This window comes from Anas platyrhynchos, chromosome 19, assembly GCF_047663525.1.
Source record: "Anas platyrhynchos isolate ZD024472 breed Pekin duck chromosome 19, IASCAAS_PekinDuck_T2T, whole genome shotgun sequence".
Lineage (NCBI taxonomy): Eukaryota > Metazoa > Chordata > Aves > Anseriformes > Anatidae > Anas > Anas platyrhynchos.
The window spans coordinates 11,888,416-11,907,431 of record NC_092605.1 but is presented as its reverse complement, the minus strand read 5'-3'; the positions used below and the strand labels follow the sequence as shown (position 1 = coordinate 11,907,431).

General features: G+C 49.3%; 1 protein-coding gene across 4 annotated transcripts; it reads left to right on the top strand.

The window, feature by feature from the left end:
• The first annotated feature begins 2,360 nt into the window (after positions 1-2,360).
• ELAC2 (elaC ribonuclease Z 2) lies at positions 2,361-18,970 on the top strand. Of its 4 annotated transcripts, XM_038165300.2 has the most exons (24): positions 2,361-2,635; positions 2,724-2,774; positions 2,852-2,922; positions 3,461-3,525; positions 4,207-4,264; positions 4,773-4,841; positions 6,248-6,403; positions 6,892-6,950; positions 7,605-7,663; positions 7,752-7,824; positions 9,997-10,109; positions 10,579-10,677; positions 10,815-10,953; positions 11,028-11,113; positions 12,765-12,874; positions 13,865-13,961; positions 14,389-14,527; positions 15,191-15,229; positions 15,389-15,498; positions 15,902-16,001; positions 16,084-16,204; positions 16,414-16,492; positions 17,232-17,376; positions 18,082-18,970. In XM_038165300.2, the coding sequence occupies exons 1-24, from the start codon at positions 2,376-2,378 to the stop codon at positions 18,322-18,324; spliced, it is 2,541 nt and encodes an 846-aa protein (XP_038021228.2). In that variant the 5' UTR covers positions 2,361-2,375; the 3' UTR covers positions 18,325-18,970. The 4 variants fall into 4 exon arrangements, with proteins under 4 accessions (XP_038021228.2, XP_071882013.1, XP_071882014.1 ...); XM_072025912.1 differs by lacking the exons at positions 2,361-2,635; positions 3,461-3,525; XM_072025913.1 differs by lacking the exons at positions 2,361-2,635; positions 2,724-2,774; positions 2,852-2,922; positions 3,461-3,525 and adding exons at positions 2,965-3,215; positions 3,291-3,408.
• The last annotated feature ends 46 nt before the right edge of the window (positions 18,971-19,016 follow it).

Here is a 19,016-nt window from a genome sequence, read left to right as displayed (position 1 = left end):
CACAGAAGGAGAATGTGCAAGCAGGAGGTTTAGACGTCCAGCTTCAGCTAGACCAGAGAGCAAGCCCTTGGCCCGTTATTGGGCAGGGAGGTGGGGGTTCCTCCTCTGCAGGGTGCTGCCCGTTGTCACACTGGTGTCAAACATCCTCCTGCAAGAGGCCTCAGTCCCTGCTCTGCTTGCAGCTTCTTGGGAGAAACTCTTGGGTGTGCTTCTCACACCCTCCGCAGCCACCACAGGTGGGCTTGGGAAGCCTGCCCTGTGCTGCAGAGCAGCATGCCAGTGCAGGACCTCCATGCAGTGGAAGCTTACAGGGCAAAAAATATCTTCAGTCAGTCCTTGTAGCACCATATAAGTGCTTTTGAGAAATACAGAGATGCTGCTTGCAGCATTAATGTCTGTGGGCAATTCCTGGGCCTCACCACCACCCAGACAAAGCTCACTGCCTCTGTGCACCCAAAACGTGCACTGATGGATCACGGCTGTTGTTCCAGATTACCCTGAGAAGAAAGGGATAGCTTTAACATCCAGGATTTAAAACTATTCCCAACGTATACAAGGTCATGCCCAATATTTGAACCCAAGATCTTCCCCAGCTTTACCAAGCACCCTGCCTGTAATTCCAAAGATAGCTTTCCAAGGAAATCTGAATCATGACAGTTAAGTTGGCAAAATGCATGAGCCATTCATTTTATAAGTACTGCAGGAGCTAAGCCCTGGGACGTCCCTACTTCTCTGCCAGAAAATCTGTAGGACTAGGACACTCACCCAAAACAAGGAGCACAACTGTAAATGAGAATACGTCTCCTTCTGAACTCTGAACCAGTCTGAAATTTCTTCCCAGAATGTGAGCTGCCATGAAAACGTTACAGCTGAAATTGCAAAGGACAGTACTGTGCTGTCACTAATATCTATTCAGAATCAAAGTTTTTAAATTACTTCATGTGAAATCCTCACAAGACTGTTGAGATGTTGCAGGTAGTTTTGTTATTTTCCAGAATTTGCTGGAATCACAGCTCTAAACACTAGACTGTGCACATAAAGTCAAGCCAGCAAGGTTAAACAAAATTGCCAGGAAATATTTGACTAAAAATACCACACAACCAGCATTAAGTTATCAACTAAAGAAATTTTGGCTGGAAATCCCATGCCAGCTGGTCAGAGCCCTAAGAAAGCTTTTGTGCTCCCAGAGGTGTTAAAAAAATAAATAAATAAAAAGTCAGTTGTTTTCATACTTCCTAATTATTCACCTAGCAGAAAATCGTTGAGAAAGGGAAGAAGGGGCAGGAATGCACAGATCCAGTACACTCACCTTTAGGAAACTCCAACTGCATTTGAGTTTGGGAAACAATTTAAGACCTAAACTGATTTCTCTTCCTGTGTGGCTTCACGGAGCAGAGCCAAATGCTGTGAGGGAGCTTTAGGCTGCAGGACTCTAATGTGGAAAATGTGCATGAACACAGGGCTTGCCATTCGGAGAAACAATCCCTTTATTTCATCCAGAAGTGCAGGAAAAAACAAACAAACAAACAAAAACATGCTGATTTGAGCTATTGTGTGAAGAGATGGGAGTCTGGAGAGGTGGAAAGGGGTTATGGATTTGAACAAAGACTGACAGAACATCTGTAAACAGCCACAGCAGGGCTGGAGGTTTGAGCTCGTGGGCAGGTCCCCGCTCAAACTGCTTGCTTGGATCTCTGGAGAAGAAAGGGAAGAGCATTGGCACTGAGAATAAAGGGAGAGTGTTTGGAAAGCAGAGGGCTGGGAAAGATAAGGTTCGCCTTTGGAAGTAAGGAAGAAAAGGCATATTGATGGTTCGGGTCGTTTATGTTGGGGTACTCTGCTTACAGTAACATTTAGCGGTTCTTTCTGAAGCAAACGGAAAGGGAAAGCCCCAGAGAGCTCTGAGCGGGTTGAGAGAGCTCGGAGATAAACAAAGCCGCGGCCTGGGCCAGCTCGTGCTTGTGAACAGGCCCGAGCCAGGCTCGTAGGGCAGAGGAGCTGGTGAAGAGCAGGGAAACGGCGAGGCGCCTCCTGCCCGCACCGGGCTGCTCGGGGCCTCGTGAGCGGGGCCTCGGACACGCTGGGGACAGGGCCCGGCCCCCGGCCCCCCGCCCGCCGCCATTGGGACGCCCCCGCCCGCGGGGCCCGGCCCGCCTCAGGCGGCGGGGGGAGGGGGGCGGGGGGGGTGCGCGGTGCTGGGGGGCGGTGCTGGGCGCTCGCGAGCACCCGCTGGGCCCCGCCCCTCAGCGCAGCCCCAGGCGGGGCGATTCCCATTGGCGAACCCTCGTCACGTGACAGCGGCCGCTCGCCCGGGGCCCGCCGTTCCCTTCTCATTGGCTCTCCTTCGTCACGTGGCGGGGGCGGCGGCGCGGCGCATGTGGAGGCTGGCGCGGGCGCTGCGGGCCGGCCTGGCGGGGCGGGGGGGCGCGGGCAGGGCCATGGCCATGGCCGAGGGGCCGGGGCCGGGGGGCGGCTCGCGGCGGCCCCGGGGCGTCCCGCGGCACGTGTGGGCCCGCGAGCGGCGGCGCGGCGCGGGCGCGGCGCTGGGGGGGCCCAGCACGGTGTACGCGCAGGTGGTGGCCGCGGGCGGCCGCGACGCGGGGGCCTCCGTGTTCGTCTTCTCCGAGTTCAACCGGTGAGCGAGGCGCTGGGGCCGGGGGCGGCGCGGGGCGGGGGCGGGGGCGCGGCGGCGGCGGCCGGCGCTGACGGCGGCCTCCCCGCAGGTACCTCTTCAACTGCGGCGAGGGCGCGCAGCGGGCCATGCAGGAGCACAGGTGAGCAGCGCCAAGGGTGCGGGGCCGGGCCGGGCCGGGCGGCGCCGGGCCCCGCTGAGCGCCCGCTGTGTCGGCAGGCTGAAGATCTCGCACCTGGACTGCGTCTTCCTCAGCAGGCTGGCGTGGGCCAACGTCGGCGGGCTGCCGGGTGAGCGGCGGGAGGGGGGCTCCGGGGGGGCAGGGGGCAGGGCTGGGGCCGGCGGCGGGGTCAGAGCGCGGGGCGCCCGGGGGGAGAGGCGCTGCCGGCCCCAAGGGCTGCGGAGAGCAGGCGCTGCCAGCCCAGCCCGGAGACGTTCGTGAGTCGGGCCGATTTACGGTGGAAGGGTTCTGCTCCGTGCTTGTTCTCAAAGTAGGCGGAGGTTAGAGCAGATCGTCTAGGATTTTGTTCATTACGATGCTGGGAATCTCCCCGAAAAAGTAGGAGGCTAACAGGCTCCCCAGGTAACTTATCTCACGTTATGGCTATCGAGATCCGTGGGTGTTTTCAAGATCTGTAGGTATTGTCTGTGTCTGCAGAGATATGCGACTCATTGAAGCTTCCACAAGGCTGTGGCAGAATTGAGTTTGGATCCAGGTTTGGGCCTGGTCTTCACAAGATGCCCAGTGCTCCTTGGCAGCAAGAGGCAGCTTTCTGGTACGATCTGTCAGTGGGTCTGTGATAAAGCTGTTTCTCTGCTGTGTTTTAGGTATGATTCTCACATTAAAGGCTATGGGGCTTCAAAGATGTGTTTTCCTAGGGCCACCAAAGCTGGTAAGTAGTGGAAGCTTGCAGAAAGGGGAGAAAAGCCTTCACATATTGATGCTTACTTTGCAACTGGGAGAGCTGGTGTCAAGGCAGTGAATCACCTTAGAGGTATCGATGAATCATCTTAGAGGTATAAGGTGCCGGCCTGATTTAATGCCAGTCTGAAGACTCTGCTGGGAAGGTTTAAAAAACAAATCTTTTCAGTTACGCGCGAGACAGCATCAGGCTTCTTCTAAAGTTTTCTTGTCAGTTAGTATTCTGGAAAATTTCAGGAACAAAAAAGAGCATCCTTTGTTCTCCTGACTGCTCTTCCTCCCCACGTCCTCTTTTGATAGGAAGTTGGTATCTGATAGCCAGCCAAGCCATGGTATTAAGCTGGTAATGATTGCCTTAAGCAGAAATTTTCCAGTCTTCCTCCTTATTTAATTTCTTCTCAGTATTTAGTGGGAGGGAATGGTGATTCAAGGGATGGGAGGAATGGTTCTTCATTTTTCTTTGTCTGAACTGGTGATGCCCACTGGAGGTGGGACACCTGCCCGGTGCTTTCTGGCTGGCTGCATGCTGCCAGTTTTCTCTCGAGGGGTGTTGATGCCTTGGCTTCATGAAAGTAAGTTTTAACTTCTGAAAGTGGTACTTGTAGTTTGCACTGCTGAGGGGTGGCCTCCTGACTCACTGTTTCTTTTCCAGCAAAACTACTTGAAAGCAATTCGTCTCTTTCCTGGACCCCTTAAAAGAATGGATTTAGGTAGGTACATCAGGGGAGCGCAGCTAACGTAAGCTTTTAAGTTTTTGTTTCAGCTGTAGCTAAAGCTGCATTGAATGTTAACAACTTCAGAATAAAGACTCTAGTTACATCCATTCGAAGGTGGTTTTAAATAGCTGTTTTGATCTGATGCAGTGTCCAAACCCATCCCAGGAACTGCTTGGAAGAAAAAAGTGTTTCTAACTCTGGTTCTGTCAGGCAGCTGCCAGTCTGCCAGACTAGCTGATGGAACTCAGGTTTAAAGCAGTGTTAAGGCAGTTTGCTCCCAGAGTCTGCCAGTGAGCTTGTTTACCATGGTGTTAAGGACTGTTAATGTGGTCAGTGTTAAGAGCTTTAATTATTCTTTGATCTTTGCAGTGGGGTGGGGAAAGGAAAGGGAGACGTTCAGCAGGTTTTCTTTAACAGAGGAAAATACGCTTTTCTGATATTCTTGTAGAGCATGAATATGTTCTTTTGAACTTCTCAGTGACTGTTTCTGATTTCTTTTCAGCTATGCAGTTGCACACAGAGCTGGAATATAAGGATGAGACGATGACAGTCCACCAAATACCTCTTATAGGTGAGCATGTGATGCTGTAGGCAGACAGGAAAAGCACTTGTTCAGTAAATTGTACTTAAGGTGATTCAAATAGCAAGCTTTGCAAGCTTGAGTAAGGAGAGGCTTATGAATTTACTTGTCCTCAGCAGAAGGATCTCTTTCAAAGAAAGAAGACATGCTGAGTCAGCCTTTGTTCCTTTTGTTGTGGGTAAAGAATGGCATGTGAAACATGACTGAATCTGGCTTTATTAGCCAGCTGAGTTTTCTTACTACTGAAGGCTGCAATACGTAGGGCACAGACATAACTTTGGCAGAGTCTAGCTGTTTTCACAGAATCACAGAATCACAGAATTTCTAGGTTGGAAGAGACCTCAAGATCATCGAGTCCAACCTCTAACCTAACACTAACAGTCCCCACTAAACCATATCCCTAAGTTCTACATCTAAACGTCTTTTGAAAACTTCCAGGGATGGTGACTCCACCACCTCCCTGGGCAGCCCGTTCCAGTGCTTAACAACCCTTTCAGTAAAGAAATTCTTCCTAACATCTAACCTAAAACTCCCCTGGTGTAACTTTAGCCCATTCCCCCTCGTCCTGTCACCAGGCACGTGGGAGAACAGGCCAACCCCCACCTCGCTACAGCCTCCTTTAATGTACTTATACAGAGCAATAAGGTCACCCCTGAGCCTCCTCTTCTCTAGGCTGAACAAGCCCAGCTCCTTCAGCCGCTCCTCATAGGACTTGTTCTCCAGGCCCCTCACCAGCTTCGTCGCCCTTCTTTGGACCCGCTCAAGCACCTCGATGTCCTTCTTGTAGCGAGGGGCCCAAAACTGAACACAGTACTCGAGGTGCGGCCTCACCAGAGCCGAGTACAGGGGGACGATCACCTCCCTAGCCCTGCTGGTCACAGTGTTTCTGATACAAGCCAGGATGCCGTTGGCCTTCTTGGCCACCTGAGCACACTGCTGGCTCATATTCAGCCGACTGTCCACCATCACTCCCAGGTCCTTCTCTGCCTGGCAGCTCTCCAACCATTCCTCTCCCAGCCTGTAGTTCTGCTTGGGGTTATTGCGCCCCAGGTGCAGGACCCGGCACTTGGCCTTGCTGAATTTCATACAGTTGACGTCAGCCCATCGGTGCAGCCTATCCAGATCCTCCTGCAGAGCCTTCCTACCCTCGAGCAGATCGACACACGCACCTAGCTTGGTGTCATCTGCAAACTTACTGAGGGAACCTGAAGGACTTCAGGTGCTGTCAGACGTTTAAGAGGCTGGTGCATGCAAGAGCAAGTCAAACTGGGGGGAGACAGTCAAACTGTCTTCTGGTACAGTTTGAACATGAATGTCATGGAAGAGGAAATACTGCCCATGCTTTTCCTATTTGTCTAATTTGAGTGATTTGTCTCATTTTCTTCAATCTGGGACAGGAAAACCACTAGATGCTGAAAGTATGTTTCCTCAGAGTCCGGGATTATCAGCACAAGGTGAAAATAGTCCAAAAGGTGACACAGAGCCTGGATCTCCAAGAGCTGCGCATCCAAGCTTGGATGAGGGCAAAGGAAGAGAAAGCCCAAAGGAAACAGGTAAAAACAATGGAAAATTCTTACCTTTCTTGAAACGGTCATACGTCCTCCAAGCTGTTTGTCTTGTGGCAGTGAGGTCTGTAGAGGAGCTCAGCTGCAGAATTACAATGAGCAAATTGAGTTCTGGTACTTTGGAACTTGATGCAGAACTATTAAGGCCTAGAAATAGGGCATGATTCCTGCCTGGGGTGTGCTTAGACAGTGTAGTGATTTACTCCTGGCTGGAGTGGGTGCTCCAGCCTTTGCAATATAATTATGAGTGGATATTGGGATTGATAAATTTTCAAACTTGTGTTTTATTTATTTTAATTTTGTACCTGAAGCTGTGGATTCTCTGGTCTTAGGTGCTTGGAACGCTTTGCTGATAGCTGCAAGTTGGCTGGATGATGTTGCTTCTGTTATTGCTACAGCAAAAAAAAAAAATCATCTTAGCTTTAAGGGAAGTGGCAGTCATTGAAGATACTCAGTAGTTTTGCTTTCTTTTGCAGGTGATGAGCAGAAACGTGCCAGCAGGCATCCTGATCTGGTGATGGCTTTCCTTTGTAAAGTATGCTTGACCACAGAGATCTCTTGATCAATATTTTATCTTGCTAAATAGATATACTTGGCAGTAGTATTTCCATGCAGGGCTTCAAAAGGTATTTGTGGTTCTACTCTGCAAAGGTCAGAGGAGCTGTAGTATGAGTAGGAACCAGTGTAAACTTTTTTTTTTTTCCAGTGGCACTTTGTAAAAAGCAGCCAACTAAGAGTATACAAGTTCCATTCTTGCTTGATGCTTATGTTAGGGGAAGTCTGTCCCACTTGCATCAGTAAAACAGAAAGAGAGAAGCAGTAACATGATCCTGGAGAACCAAAAGGTCTGGTGATAGCTTCTGGGGACTAAGTTAGACTGCTGCCTGTGGAACATTGTATAAAACTACTCCGCCTTCTTGTCTAGAAGATGATTTGTTAAAAACTCGCTGTTTCATGTCTCCAGAATGGTGTACATACAGAACACTGGATTTCCCTCGTCTTAACTGGAACAGTGGGGAAGGCTTTGTTTCTCAGGATCTGGTATTGAAGGGAAAAGGGGGAAATAATGAAAAAATCCCTTGGCTTCTGGGGAAACAGCTAAACTGGAAGAACATGGATCTTATTTCCCGGCATGATTTAATGTTTTTTATGTCACTCATAATTTCTGTGGTTGTTTTAACTTTTTCAGATTCATCCAAGGAAGGGAAAATTTCTAGCAGTTAAAGCACAGGAGATGGGGCTGCCAGTGTAAGTACAGGAGCCCAGCCTGTGGGATGGGGCAAGCCCAGGCATATTGATGATGCCAAGCTAAAAGTTTCGGTGGCCTTGTTTTCAGGGGAACTCCAGCCATTCTGCCCATAATTACAGCTCTTAAAAATGGGGAGAGCATCACTTTCGAAGGCAGGGAGGTAAGACGAATGTGTGTTTTCTGCTATGGTTTAGTGTCGTCCTGGGGGTCCAGTGAAGGCGGGAGGATGGCACAGCATACCGCAGAAAAAGACTGGTTACAAGTGGGCATTGGGACAATTCCAGCTGTGGGTGCGTTTTGTTTGTCTGTTTTTTAATCCTTGTTCTTAAGGCAAGGATGGGTGATGGTTTTCTGCTTATTCCCTCTCATCTCTGCTAATGTGTTTGTTCTTCTGCTGTTTCTGAGCTTTGAGTGGCTACTTCTGGTGACTGGCCCTTGTTTTCAGCCCCAAGCTGTTGCTGAAAGTGGCTCCTGTGACGCTGGGGCTGTTGCAGGGGTGTGATTAGAGAAGTAGCTCTGACACAAGTTCATTTGTGGCTATGGATGTATGCCTGCAGTTTGTTAGGGCTTCTGAGCCTCTCCATCACAAGTCCTCAGAGCCGACTCCTTGAATGAATGGAGTTGATCCCTGTGTGTTTTAAATTTGGTGTTTGAGTGCTTGTGTAGCTGTTGTTGCCTCCTTACTCTTTTTTCAGCTCTTAGACCACAGATTTTAAGTGGTTCCTGAGTGCAGGGTCTTACTCAGATGTTAGTTTGAAGTGAGAGGCAGAGTTTGCCCTGTCCATGTCATGGGTGATCCGTAAGTGAAGATCCTAACCTAGGGGATAGGACTGACATATCTTTGTCATTAGAATTTTGCAGAGCCTCTTTTCTTTTTGATACTCCTTATTACTGGCTCCCATGACATCCTGCTAGCAAAGCTGAGAAAGTGTGGGATAGAGGAGTGGACAGTAAGGTGGGTTGAGAACTGTCTGACTGGCCGAGCTCAGAGGGTGGTGATCAGCAGTGCAGAGTCTGGCTGGAGACCTGTGACTAGCGGCGTTCCCCAGGGGTTGGTGCTGGGTCCGGTCTTGTTCAACATCTTCATCGACGACCTTGATGAGGGAATAGTGTCTGCCCTCAGCAAGTACACCGATGACACAAAGCTGGGAGGAGTGGCTGACACGCCAGAAGGCTGTGCTGCCATTCAGCGAGACCTGGACAGGCTGGAGAGATGGGCAGGAAGAAACCAAATGAGGTTTAACAAGAGCAAGTGTAGAGTCCTGCACCTGGGAAGGAACATCCACATGTATCAGTACAGGCTGGGGGATGACCTGCTGGAGAGGGGCTCTGAGGACAAGGACCTGGGGGTCCTGGTGGACGACAGGTTGGCCATGAGCCAGCAGTGTGCCCTGGTGGCAAGAGGGCCAATGGGATCCTGACGTGCATTAAAAGGAGCGTCAAGGGGGGTGATCCTTCCCCTCTACTCTGCCCTGGTCAGGCCTCACCTGGAGTACTGTGTCCAGTTCTGGGCTCCCCGGTACAAGAAAGACAGGGATCTCCTGGAAAGAGTCCAGCGGAGGGCCACAAAGACGATCCGGGGCGTGGAGCATCTTCCCTGTGAGGAAAGGCCGAGAGACCTGGGTCTGTTCAGCCTGGAGAAGACAAGGCTGAGAGGGGATCTCATCAATGTTTGTAAATACCTGAGGTGTGGGAGACAGAGGGATTTGGCCAACCTCTTTTCAGTGGTCTGCGGGGACAGGACAAGGGGCAGTGGCCACAAGATGGAGCACAGGAAGTTCCACACCAACATGCGAAAGAACTTCTTCACGGTGAGGGTGACGGAGCACTGGAACAGGCTGCCCAGGGAGGTTGTGGAGTCTCCTTCTCTGGAGATATTTAAGGCCTGTCTGGATGCCTACCTGGGCAACCTGCTCTGAGGAATCTGCTTTGGCAGGGGGGTTGGACCTGATGATCTCCTGAGGTCCCTTCCACCCTCTACAATTCTGTGATTCTTGAGCAAGCTGTTAATAGCACCTGAATCTGCAGTGGGAACCTAGAAGCTGCTAAAATTCCATTCTTGACATGGCTTATTGCTTGTTCTAAGACCAGAACTAAGATTTCCCGTGACACAGCAAAATGCAAACCTGTGTATTGGGAGGGCAGAATGGGAACAAGAACTGCATTGGCTTGTTTGCCAAATGTGGAGTGAGGCTGCTTAGTGATGATTCTGTGAGTCCTGACAACCTGCTGGGGCTTGCTGGTAGAACAGCTGCTGAGCCTGATGTGACAGTGTATGAATGGTAGCTTATACAGCTTGACCATGGTGTGGTTTTTGTGTATCTGCTTGCAGCTCTCGCCTGAAGAACTGTGCACCCCAACTGATCCCGGCCCAGTGTTCATTGTACTGGAATGTCCTCATGAGGGCTTTGTGGATGCTGTCTGTGAAAATGAGACCTTCCGAAGGTAGCAGAGCTGGGTGACCTGAGGTTTTTGGGGGAAGATGTCTGTGCAGAACCTGTGGGGTTCTGTAACTGTGACAGGCCTGTCTTACCAGGCCCTTCAGATGAGGAAAATTGCACTGATGTAGTGCTGTGGAGCAGAGCAGATGTTGCTTTCCTGTGTGGTGAGCCTGGATGCTTAGACTACACCAAACATCTCTGTGGGGCTTGTGCAGAGGCACATCAGGCTTCTGAAAGGCTCTGCCTATGTTGTTGCTTGTGGAAGAGGGGAGGTGTCTGCGAACAACTGGCTTGAGCCCTCAGAAGGGAGCCTTGGGCCCACTGTGGCGGGGAGCATCAAGCTCCTGGGCTGTGCTCTTGAGATCTGTGTCTGCGTTCTTCTGGGGGATGTACCAAGGCTGGAGTGGTGGGGGATAGCAGGGTGATGAAGGATCAGTGCTCAGCCATCCTTCCTGTATTTGAATGTGCTACAGGTACCAGGAAGGGCTTCCTGAGAACCAGGTGGCCATGGTTATTCACATGACTCCAGAATCAGTGCTTCGGGACAGCCGTTACCAGCAATGGCTGGAAAGGTGCGTGGCCTTCTGACTACTTGGCTTTGTCGTTGTTGGGCATTGCCACTGTTGTGTGTGCTTCCCAGAGTAGGATTAGATGCTGGGTATCAGCATCACAGGGCTAAAACTTTGTATATTTTATCGTTGCCTTATAGATTTGGACCTGGAACTCAGCACTTGGTGCTCAATGAAAAGTGCTCTGCAGTGCACAACCCACGTAGCTACAAGATTCAAACCCAGCTGAACCTCATCCACCCAGAGATCTTCCCTCTACTCACCACCTACCAGAGTAAGGTAGGCAAGGCGCTGCTTGCCTGTGTACCTCTCCCCTGAGTGAAGCATGTGTTTAATGTCACTTCTCTCTGTAGGAAGAAGACGCTGTATGTAGAGTGCCCATTGTGCGAGGAGAGTGCCTTTTGAAATACCAGTTCAGACCCCAACAGGAGTGGCAGAGGTCAGTGGGAATCTTTGTGGGTTCCCAGTTTTTGAGTGGTGGCTTGAGCCATGTTTTCAATGTTACTCTATGCTGAAGGAAGGCAATATGTAGGTATCATTTGCAGATTCTTGTCCCAGTCCCTGAAAGCCTAAGAAAAGGTATATGAGGACGTGGATGAGTGAACTGCTGAAAACATCACCTGGCCAGTGGTTTTGGAGGATTTTCATCCCTTGCTTTGGTAGCCTCATGTGCCTGCCTCTGTCCTCTGCTTTGATCTTAAGTGCTGCGCATCCAACTGTGGCTCTGGCAGAGCAAATGGTGGCAGAGAGAGATTGTTCAGGAAGCCTGGTGAAAAATCTACCATTTGAACACCCAGAAAGCCTGGTATCAGCTGAAAGCTGCAGGTGGTCAAACAGATGCAGATTCCTACATTGTTGCTTGCTTTGTGGATGAATAGGAAAAGCCGTTGAATGAGGCTTTTGAGGGCAGAGGGACATGATATAAGAGAACAGCAGCTGTCTAGACTCGAATTTCTGGCTCTCAGGCAGAATGAGTTCCCAGATAAAAAGAAGAGCTTAAGTTCCTGTTTTAAAGGTACTTGGAGGCCTGCTGTACTGTATACGCTATAATGCAGACTGAGGACACAGGACCCCCCAGCTTCTGACTGGTGCCTGGAGCCCTTTCCATGAACCAGCATTGTGTCCTTGTGGCCAAGAAGGCTACTGTTATCCTTGGGTACATTCGGAAAACTGTTGCCGGCAGGTTGAGGGAAGTGATCCTTCTTCTCTACTCAGCCCTGTTGAGGCCTCAGTTGGAGTACGGCATCCAGTTTAGGGCTCCCCAGTATGAGAGAGACATGGAGGTACCGGAGCTTGTCCAGTGAAGATGGTTAGGAAAATGGAATGTATTTTTTATGAGGAAAGGCTGAGAGAGATGGGCCTGTTTAGTCTGGAGAAGAGAATGCTGAGAGGGGATTTTATCAATGTGCATACGTACCTTAAGGGATGGTGTCAAGACAGCAGAGCCAGGCTGTTTTCAGTGGTGCCCAATCATAGGATGAGAAGCAATGGGAACAAACTGAAACACAGGAAGTTCCATCTGAATATGAGGGGGGAAAAACATCTTTACTGTGAGGGTTACAGAGCACTGGAACGGGTTGCCCAGAGAGGCAGTGGAGTCTCCTGCTCTGGAGATATTCAAAAGCTGCCGGGCTGTGATGCTGTGCAACATGCTCTAGGTGACCCTGCTTTTGAGCAAGGGTGTTGGACTAGTTGATCTCGAGGTACCTGCCAGCCTCAACCATGCTGTGTGTGATTTTGTGGATTGCTCTTCCAGGAGTCTCCCTGCTTCCCATGCAGGGCTTTGCAGAGCCCTCTAGTGTCTGACAGCCCTCTGGACCTGGACAGTGCAGGGGAACATAGTGCTTTTACATGAGCACCTTCAGTTTGGTGGGATGATTATATTGCTGGGGTGGCTCAGCCTAACCAAGCCTTTCTGGCCCATGCCATACTCATGAATATATGCCATTGTTCAAAATGAAACCTGGAAAGAGCGTTTGACCCTTTGTTGTAAGGCTATTGTAAGGTACAGTTACTTCCAGAGCAAGGTGCTCTTTTGTTGTTGTTGTTCCATTCCATGCCCCATCCTGATACCTGGCCTGTTCTTTCAGAGATGCGGTGACTGTCTGTGATCATGATGCATTTGTTGCTGAAGCCCTGGATCTCCCTGACTTCCAGGCTCGTGTGAAGGAATGCAAAGAGAGCCTGCCTGCTGTACCAGGTAAGGATCAGCAGCTTGTCTTGGCTAAGTGTCATGACAAGTAGGAGGTCTTAATGAACCAGCGCGTTAGAGCCCAGCAGAGCTGTGAACGTTCAGTTTTCCTGCTGCCCGAGAGGTGCTCTTAAGTCCTGCTGGAGCTGTGTAGATTTCAGGCTGAGCCCAAACTCAGATTGTGTCTGTTGAGTTATGCAGTCTTCTGTTCTGTTGTTCTAAAGCTGCTAGATTTGGGGATTAAGCACTGTTGGGGGCAGTTTGAGTTGTAGCACTTGTGTGTTATTTGTGGTGACCAGAGCTCCACTTGCATTGAATGCCGTCATAGCAGTCAAAGTGCAAGCCCATATGTTTGGGAGATGTCCTCCTCTAGAACTAGCTCCTTGTAAGGCATTCTCATGCGGAAGAACTTCTTCACGGTGAGGGTGACGGAGCACTGGGACAGGCTGCCCAGGGAGGCTGTGGGGTCTCCTTCTCTGGAGATATTCAAGGCCCGTCTGGATGCTTACCTGGGCAGCCTGCTCTAGGGAACCTGCTTTGGCAGGGGGGTTGGACCCGATGATCTCTGGAGGTCCCTTCCAACACCTACAGTTCTGTGTGTGTGTGTGAATTTCAGTTGCACTGGTGGTAGTGAGGCTTTATGGTATGGTACAGCACCACTGACTCACTACGAATCCTCATCCAGAAAGTTAGGGCACTGTGGAACAGCAGCTAGGTCCCTCTTGAATTAGCAGATCTGTGTTCTCCAGCAAGCAGAGTCTTCCTGTGCCTTCCTTGGTATATGCAGCTATGTGTTCTGCTGTGCTTTCTTGATAGTACCTGCCCTGTCTTCCCTTGTAAATTCTGATACATTGAGAAAGCCAGAGGCTGAGCCAGGCAAAAAGGAATGTACTGGGCATATAGACTCTGGAGATGCTGTGCTGTTGAACTGAACCATGTCTGACTAGGCAGTATGTGGATAACACCTGCTTACAAATTCTTACTGTGTGTCTTCTGCAGAAAAAATGGATGCTTATCCCGAAATTGTATTCTTGGGAACAGGATCAGCAATTCCAATGAAAATCCGAAATGTCAGTTCCACGCTGGTAAATATTAGGTAAATCCTAATTTCACATTTGTTTTGCTCAGGGAGGCTCAGTATCTCAAGGGTATTGCCCAAGGGCTGTTTTGACAACAGTGTCAATGACACACAAGGCGAGTGCCCCTATGGTGGAGTCTGTAGGACTTCTGTTTCAGGCACCTGTCTCTCTGTAGGTGGGGAAGACTTGAGAGCTACTTGTAAAGACAAGCACTTAATGCCTTCATTCATTTTGCTGCCTGCCCTAAGAGTGTGTTCAGCATCAACACAATACCAGAATGAGTTATGCAGTCTTTCTAGAACCTCGGCTAGTAGGACTGGAGTAGCAGTAGAGGTAGAGCACTGAGAACTCTCTGACCTCCAACCCAAAAGATTCCCCCACTCTGAATAGGCACTGGTCAGAACTCATCCAATGACTGCCAAATGTCTTTGCTTGTCTTGCCAGCTCTACCCAATCCCTGCTCTTGGACTGTGGGGAAGGAACGTTTGGACAGCTCTGTCGCCACTATGGAGACCAAGTTGACCAAAAGCTGTGTAACATAGCAGCTGTGTTTGTGTCTCACATGCATACCGATCATCATTCGGTAGGTTTAATGCCTTGGAAGGAGAAGGGGCTGTGTGCTGGCCTGCTCTGCTGTTTGGGATTTGGATGTGTGTAGCTGCAGTTAATGTTGTAGGCTGCCTGGCTCCTAAGGGCTGCAGTTTCCCCTCTGTGCTCCCCAGCCACTGCTGCATGTCTGTTTCTAATCCCCTTTTGCTTCCTGTTAGTGGTCCCTGTAGACTTGCCAGGATCATCCAAACACTTTTTTTTTTTTTTTAATCAGTGTCCAACCCAACTTCCTTCAGTGCTTTGCAATAAACTGTCACAGAAGGACCAGTTGGTCTGTTTGAGATTGGGCCTGATGAAGCCAAGCTGTTCACAGGTCTGCTGTCTTCAGTCTGGAAACCAGTCTGGGACTGAGATGCTGGCTGGGGGCTTTCTGCCCTCCGCCTTTCTTTTGGGAGCAGACATAGCACTGAGAAAGGCTGAGAGGCACATGTTCTGTGTGGGCTGCTGGTCATCAGCTTGTGGCATAGGTGGTGATAGTGTTCCAGCAGTTGAGTTAGGTGTAGTTACTGGAAAAACAGTAGTCAGGTATTTCTGACTGTATATTTTCCAAAAACTGCACCTGGATGAGTTGCTGCAGCACTGTTACTACTTATGCACCAGACGTTTATAGCTTTCTGTTGTTTTCTTACCTTTGCAGGGCTTGATGAACATCCTGATGGAGAGGCGGAGAGCTTTTGTAAGTTGTGCTATTGTTTCACTGCTCCTAAACTTGCTTTGGAGTGAGGGGAAGGGAACTTCCCCTTATTGGTGGAAAAGCACCATCTTTTCCCTAGGCGATTCTTTGTGATTTGGTGTATACAAAGTACTGATTTTCCTTCTGCCTCTGCTTTTCCAGGCCTCCCTTGGTCAGGCTTTTAGCCCTCTGTTCCTTGTAGCACCAGAACAGATCATGCCTTGGCTATATGAGTACCACAACCACTGTGAAGAAATTCTCAGAGACATCAAGTGAGTGTTCTGTGTGGTATGTGGGGAGATGTCATCGCTTCATTGAAGGCTGCTCTGACTCCTTCCACTGTGTAGGATTGTGATGCGTGACTTGCAAAGGAGAGGGTAGGGTTTGTTATTCTGTTGTGCTACTTAAGAAACTTGCATGCAGATTAGGAAAGGGGAGTTGGACAAGTGTAAAAGGATTCCTGAAAGGGAGGGAATTGAGCAGTGGGGAAGAAGTGTTTGAAGAAGTTACTGGGGTGCTGGATAGTGAAAGCAAAGGCAAGAACGCATAAGTGAACTGAAATATTTTGTTTGTAAGGCACTGAAGACAACTTCTGTGAGAAATAGGCTGCTCAAAGGTGAGATCAGGTTTTACTTTGTACCTGTCCTTAGTTCTCTTTTCTCCCCTCCCTCACAGAATGGTTACTTCCCAGTCTCTCGTGAAAGGCTGTGAGAACATCAAACCTAAAGTCAAAGGGTTTGTCAGCTCTTTGTTAGAGATCTATGACTTGGCTGAGGTAAGCTCATGACCTGACAAGGCCAGGTGCTACAACAAGGGGCAAGAGGGGACCTGAGGTGTAATGCTTGTTCCTTCTTCAGTTTCAGACTTGTGAAGTCCAGCACTGTAAAAATGCTTTTGCATGTTCGATGATTCACAAATCTGGATGGAAAGTAGTCTATTCTGGTGACACAATGCCCTGCATGGCCTTAGTAAAAATGGGTAGGTGACAAAAACCCTCTGAAGAATTTATTTGATTAAGGCCTTGAACTTAGTAACCGAAGTGGGCACCCCCAGCCCTTAGTGCTATGCCTGCAACCCAGTGAAGGGCTAAGGGGGGTGGGGATGAAAGATGAGACTTCACAGGCTTATTTAGGCAATGGAACTAGTTTGTGTTCAGCTGAAGATTGAATGTACAATTATTTACACAGGGAAAAATGCTACTCTGCTGATCCATGAAGCAACACTGGAAGATGGCATGGAAAAAGAAGCTATAGAGAAAACACACAGGTGGGGTGTGTTCTGCGGTCTTAGCACTGTGAGGAAGGTAAAAGCGTTTAGCTGGGCACAGACCTCGGATCTGATGGTGAAGGGCCCAAGGCTGTGGTGTGCGCAGAGCTCTTCAGCACTAAGACTGGCATGTTGCTAGCTGTAGCAGTTGTACTCTCACAGCTTTCCTGAACATTCCCAAAGAGAAATCAGGAAAGCTTTTAAGTGGACAGTAATAACTCTAGAAGTAGACTGGCCCAAAGGAAAGGCTCTCTGCTTGATTGCATTTGAGGACTAAGCTCAGGAGGTCAAAAGGTTGCCTACCCCTGTCAAGTAGCTGCACAATTCAAAAGGCTTTTCAGTCAGTGGTGCGAGTACTGCCCCTAGCAGAAGTGGGGAGCCTTGAGAGCAGCTTCTTGTACGTAAGCTGAACTTGCTGCCACCCCAGTGATGAGAGTTTGTCCCCAGTTTGTAAATCACTTAATTAAGCTTCAAGTTAATTAGTGTCTTTCCTGCACTCTTGAGTCATTTGCAAGTGGGAGACTTGTCACCTGTGCAAGTTGTCAGAGGAAAAGGTGCCTGGGCTTGTGTGCTAGAGCAGGACACCTTGTGCCCAGCAGGTGTTACATCTAGTGCTTGCTGTTGGTGAGATGTGACCTTAGATGCAAGACATAGCCTGCTGCGGCCTGTTGGAGAGGCAGCATTAGCCAGCCCGTGTGTCACAAATGTGCACGGTGCCATGTTTCTGTTCCTTTTGCAGCACAACCTCCCAAGCAATTCAGATTGGGATGAAGATGAATGCAGAGTTCATCATGCTCAATCACTTCAGCCAGAGGTATGCCAAGATCCCACTGTTCAGTGAAGACTTCAGTGAGAAGGTTGGAATTGCATTTGATCATATGAGGGTAAGTTGACAGCTTTGATCCATACTGTGGGAAAGGTTTCAGTGCTACTTGGAGCTGGCTGCTCATGAATTAAATTATCCATTTCTACTGATGTATTAACACACTATATCCTTTTGAGAGCAGTTTCCTGTGAAACAGCTCCTTTTACAGCTGTCAGGAGGTGTCCCTGACATGGGAGAGAATGGGTGGCACACAGTGAGCAGTTTCAATTCAAGACAGGTGCTAATGGCTCTTGTCCATTCTTAACATTCTAGATATTTGCCTCATGTCACCTTTATTCTGTTTGCTACTGCTAGCTGAAAAGGTATTTTCACTTCGAGTCCTGCTGCCTTCATAGTTCATGTGTTGTCTTAATGACTTTCTGCAAAAGACATCCGGGAACCTAAACCTTGTAGAGCTGCTTTTTGTACAACTGCCTTCAGTACAGTGAAAATAGCTCACTAGCCAGTTAAAGCTGTACTATGTGCACATCCTTTCCTGTGAGGAAAATATAAGTAACTTGGTATGTGGGATTGGTGGCCTGGCTGTTGCAGGGTTGAAAATGATCACCTGCCTGCCTAGTGTACGTGCAGCTGAAGACCTTCAAGTGTTGGGTGCTGTACAGAGGAAGGGGCAACGTCCTGCCAGCTGAACAGGCAAAAGGGGCGGGAAGGAAAGCAAAAAAGCAATTCTCAAACAGTTGCTCCTGTGCCCAATTTATTTCAGGTACGTTTTGGAGACTTTCCAACTATCCCAAAGCTGATCCCACCTCTGAAGGCTTTGTTTGCAGATGACATAGTAGAGATGGAGGAGCGGAAGGAAAAACGGGAGCAGCGCCTTCTGAAGGAGGCTGCGATAGTCTTGGACAAACTGGCTGGTGGTGAGAATGAGGAAACTCAATGCCAGAAACGGAAACAAGCCAAGAGCCCTCAGGAAGTATCAAACAAGAAGCTTAAAACAGTGAACTGAAAGAAAACAGGTTGAGAATTCTCTGCTCTGTAAGGGGCACTCTGTCTTCTGCAGGCCTCTGAATTTTGCGGTGCCGAGGGCTGCCTGCAGATACAACGGGGAAAGGGTCGGGCCTCAGCGTCTGGGTGTGATCAGTGGATCTCCATGGGCGGAAACTACCAAGCATGCTGTAAGCAGCTGGGAGTCCTTGTGGCAACAGTATCTATCCATGCTGCTCCTGTTCCTGGGTCTCAGCAGTCCACGCCAAGTCTTTCAGCCAAGAGTTCTGTCCAAACTATTTTATTTTTTGGTTTTATACTAGAAACTATTGGTAATGTAGCAGCAGCAGTTACAATCTGGGGAGCTTCAAAAGGTCAGGTCTGAGAAGACCTCAAAGGGCTGTGGGTTCTGCAGAATAAGGTGGGCAGGTCTCTGGATATGTGAGTAATGTAACTAGGTATCAGGACCTAGTCTGTAGGAGGAAATTTCACAGTAAAATGGGACCCGATTAATTGCTTTTAGAGACGTAGGTTGATTTAAGGATCTGAATGCTGCTGAGTTCCCATTTCAGTTTGGTTTTCTTGGTTCATTTCTGCCCCCTTCCCCCCCATCAGAATGGTTTGCTAAAACCTTTATTTACAGTCTGAATAAACCATTCACCATCATACGTTTGTGTGTGTTTTGCCTGGATTCATGAGGATTTGGTGAGAGCT

What these genes read in the sequence shown, in the direction of transcription:
- ELAC2 (XM_038165300.2), top strand. Translation starts at nt 2,376, where the DNA reads ATGTGGAGGCTGGCGCGGGCGCTGCGGGCCGGCCTGGCGGGGCGGGGG. An exon ending in CGGGCCATGCAGGAGCACAG is followed by an intron (nt 2,775 to 2,851) that starts GTGAGCAGCGCC and finishes CTGTGTCGGCAG; the next exon opens with GCTGAAGATCTCGCACCTGG. An exon ending in CAACGTCGGCGGGCTGCCGG is followed by an intron (nt 2,923 to 3,460) that starts GTGAGCGGCGGG and finishes GCTGTGTTTTAG; the next exon opens with GTATGATTCTCACATTAAAG.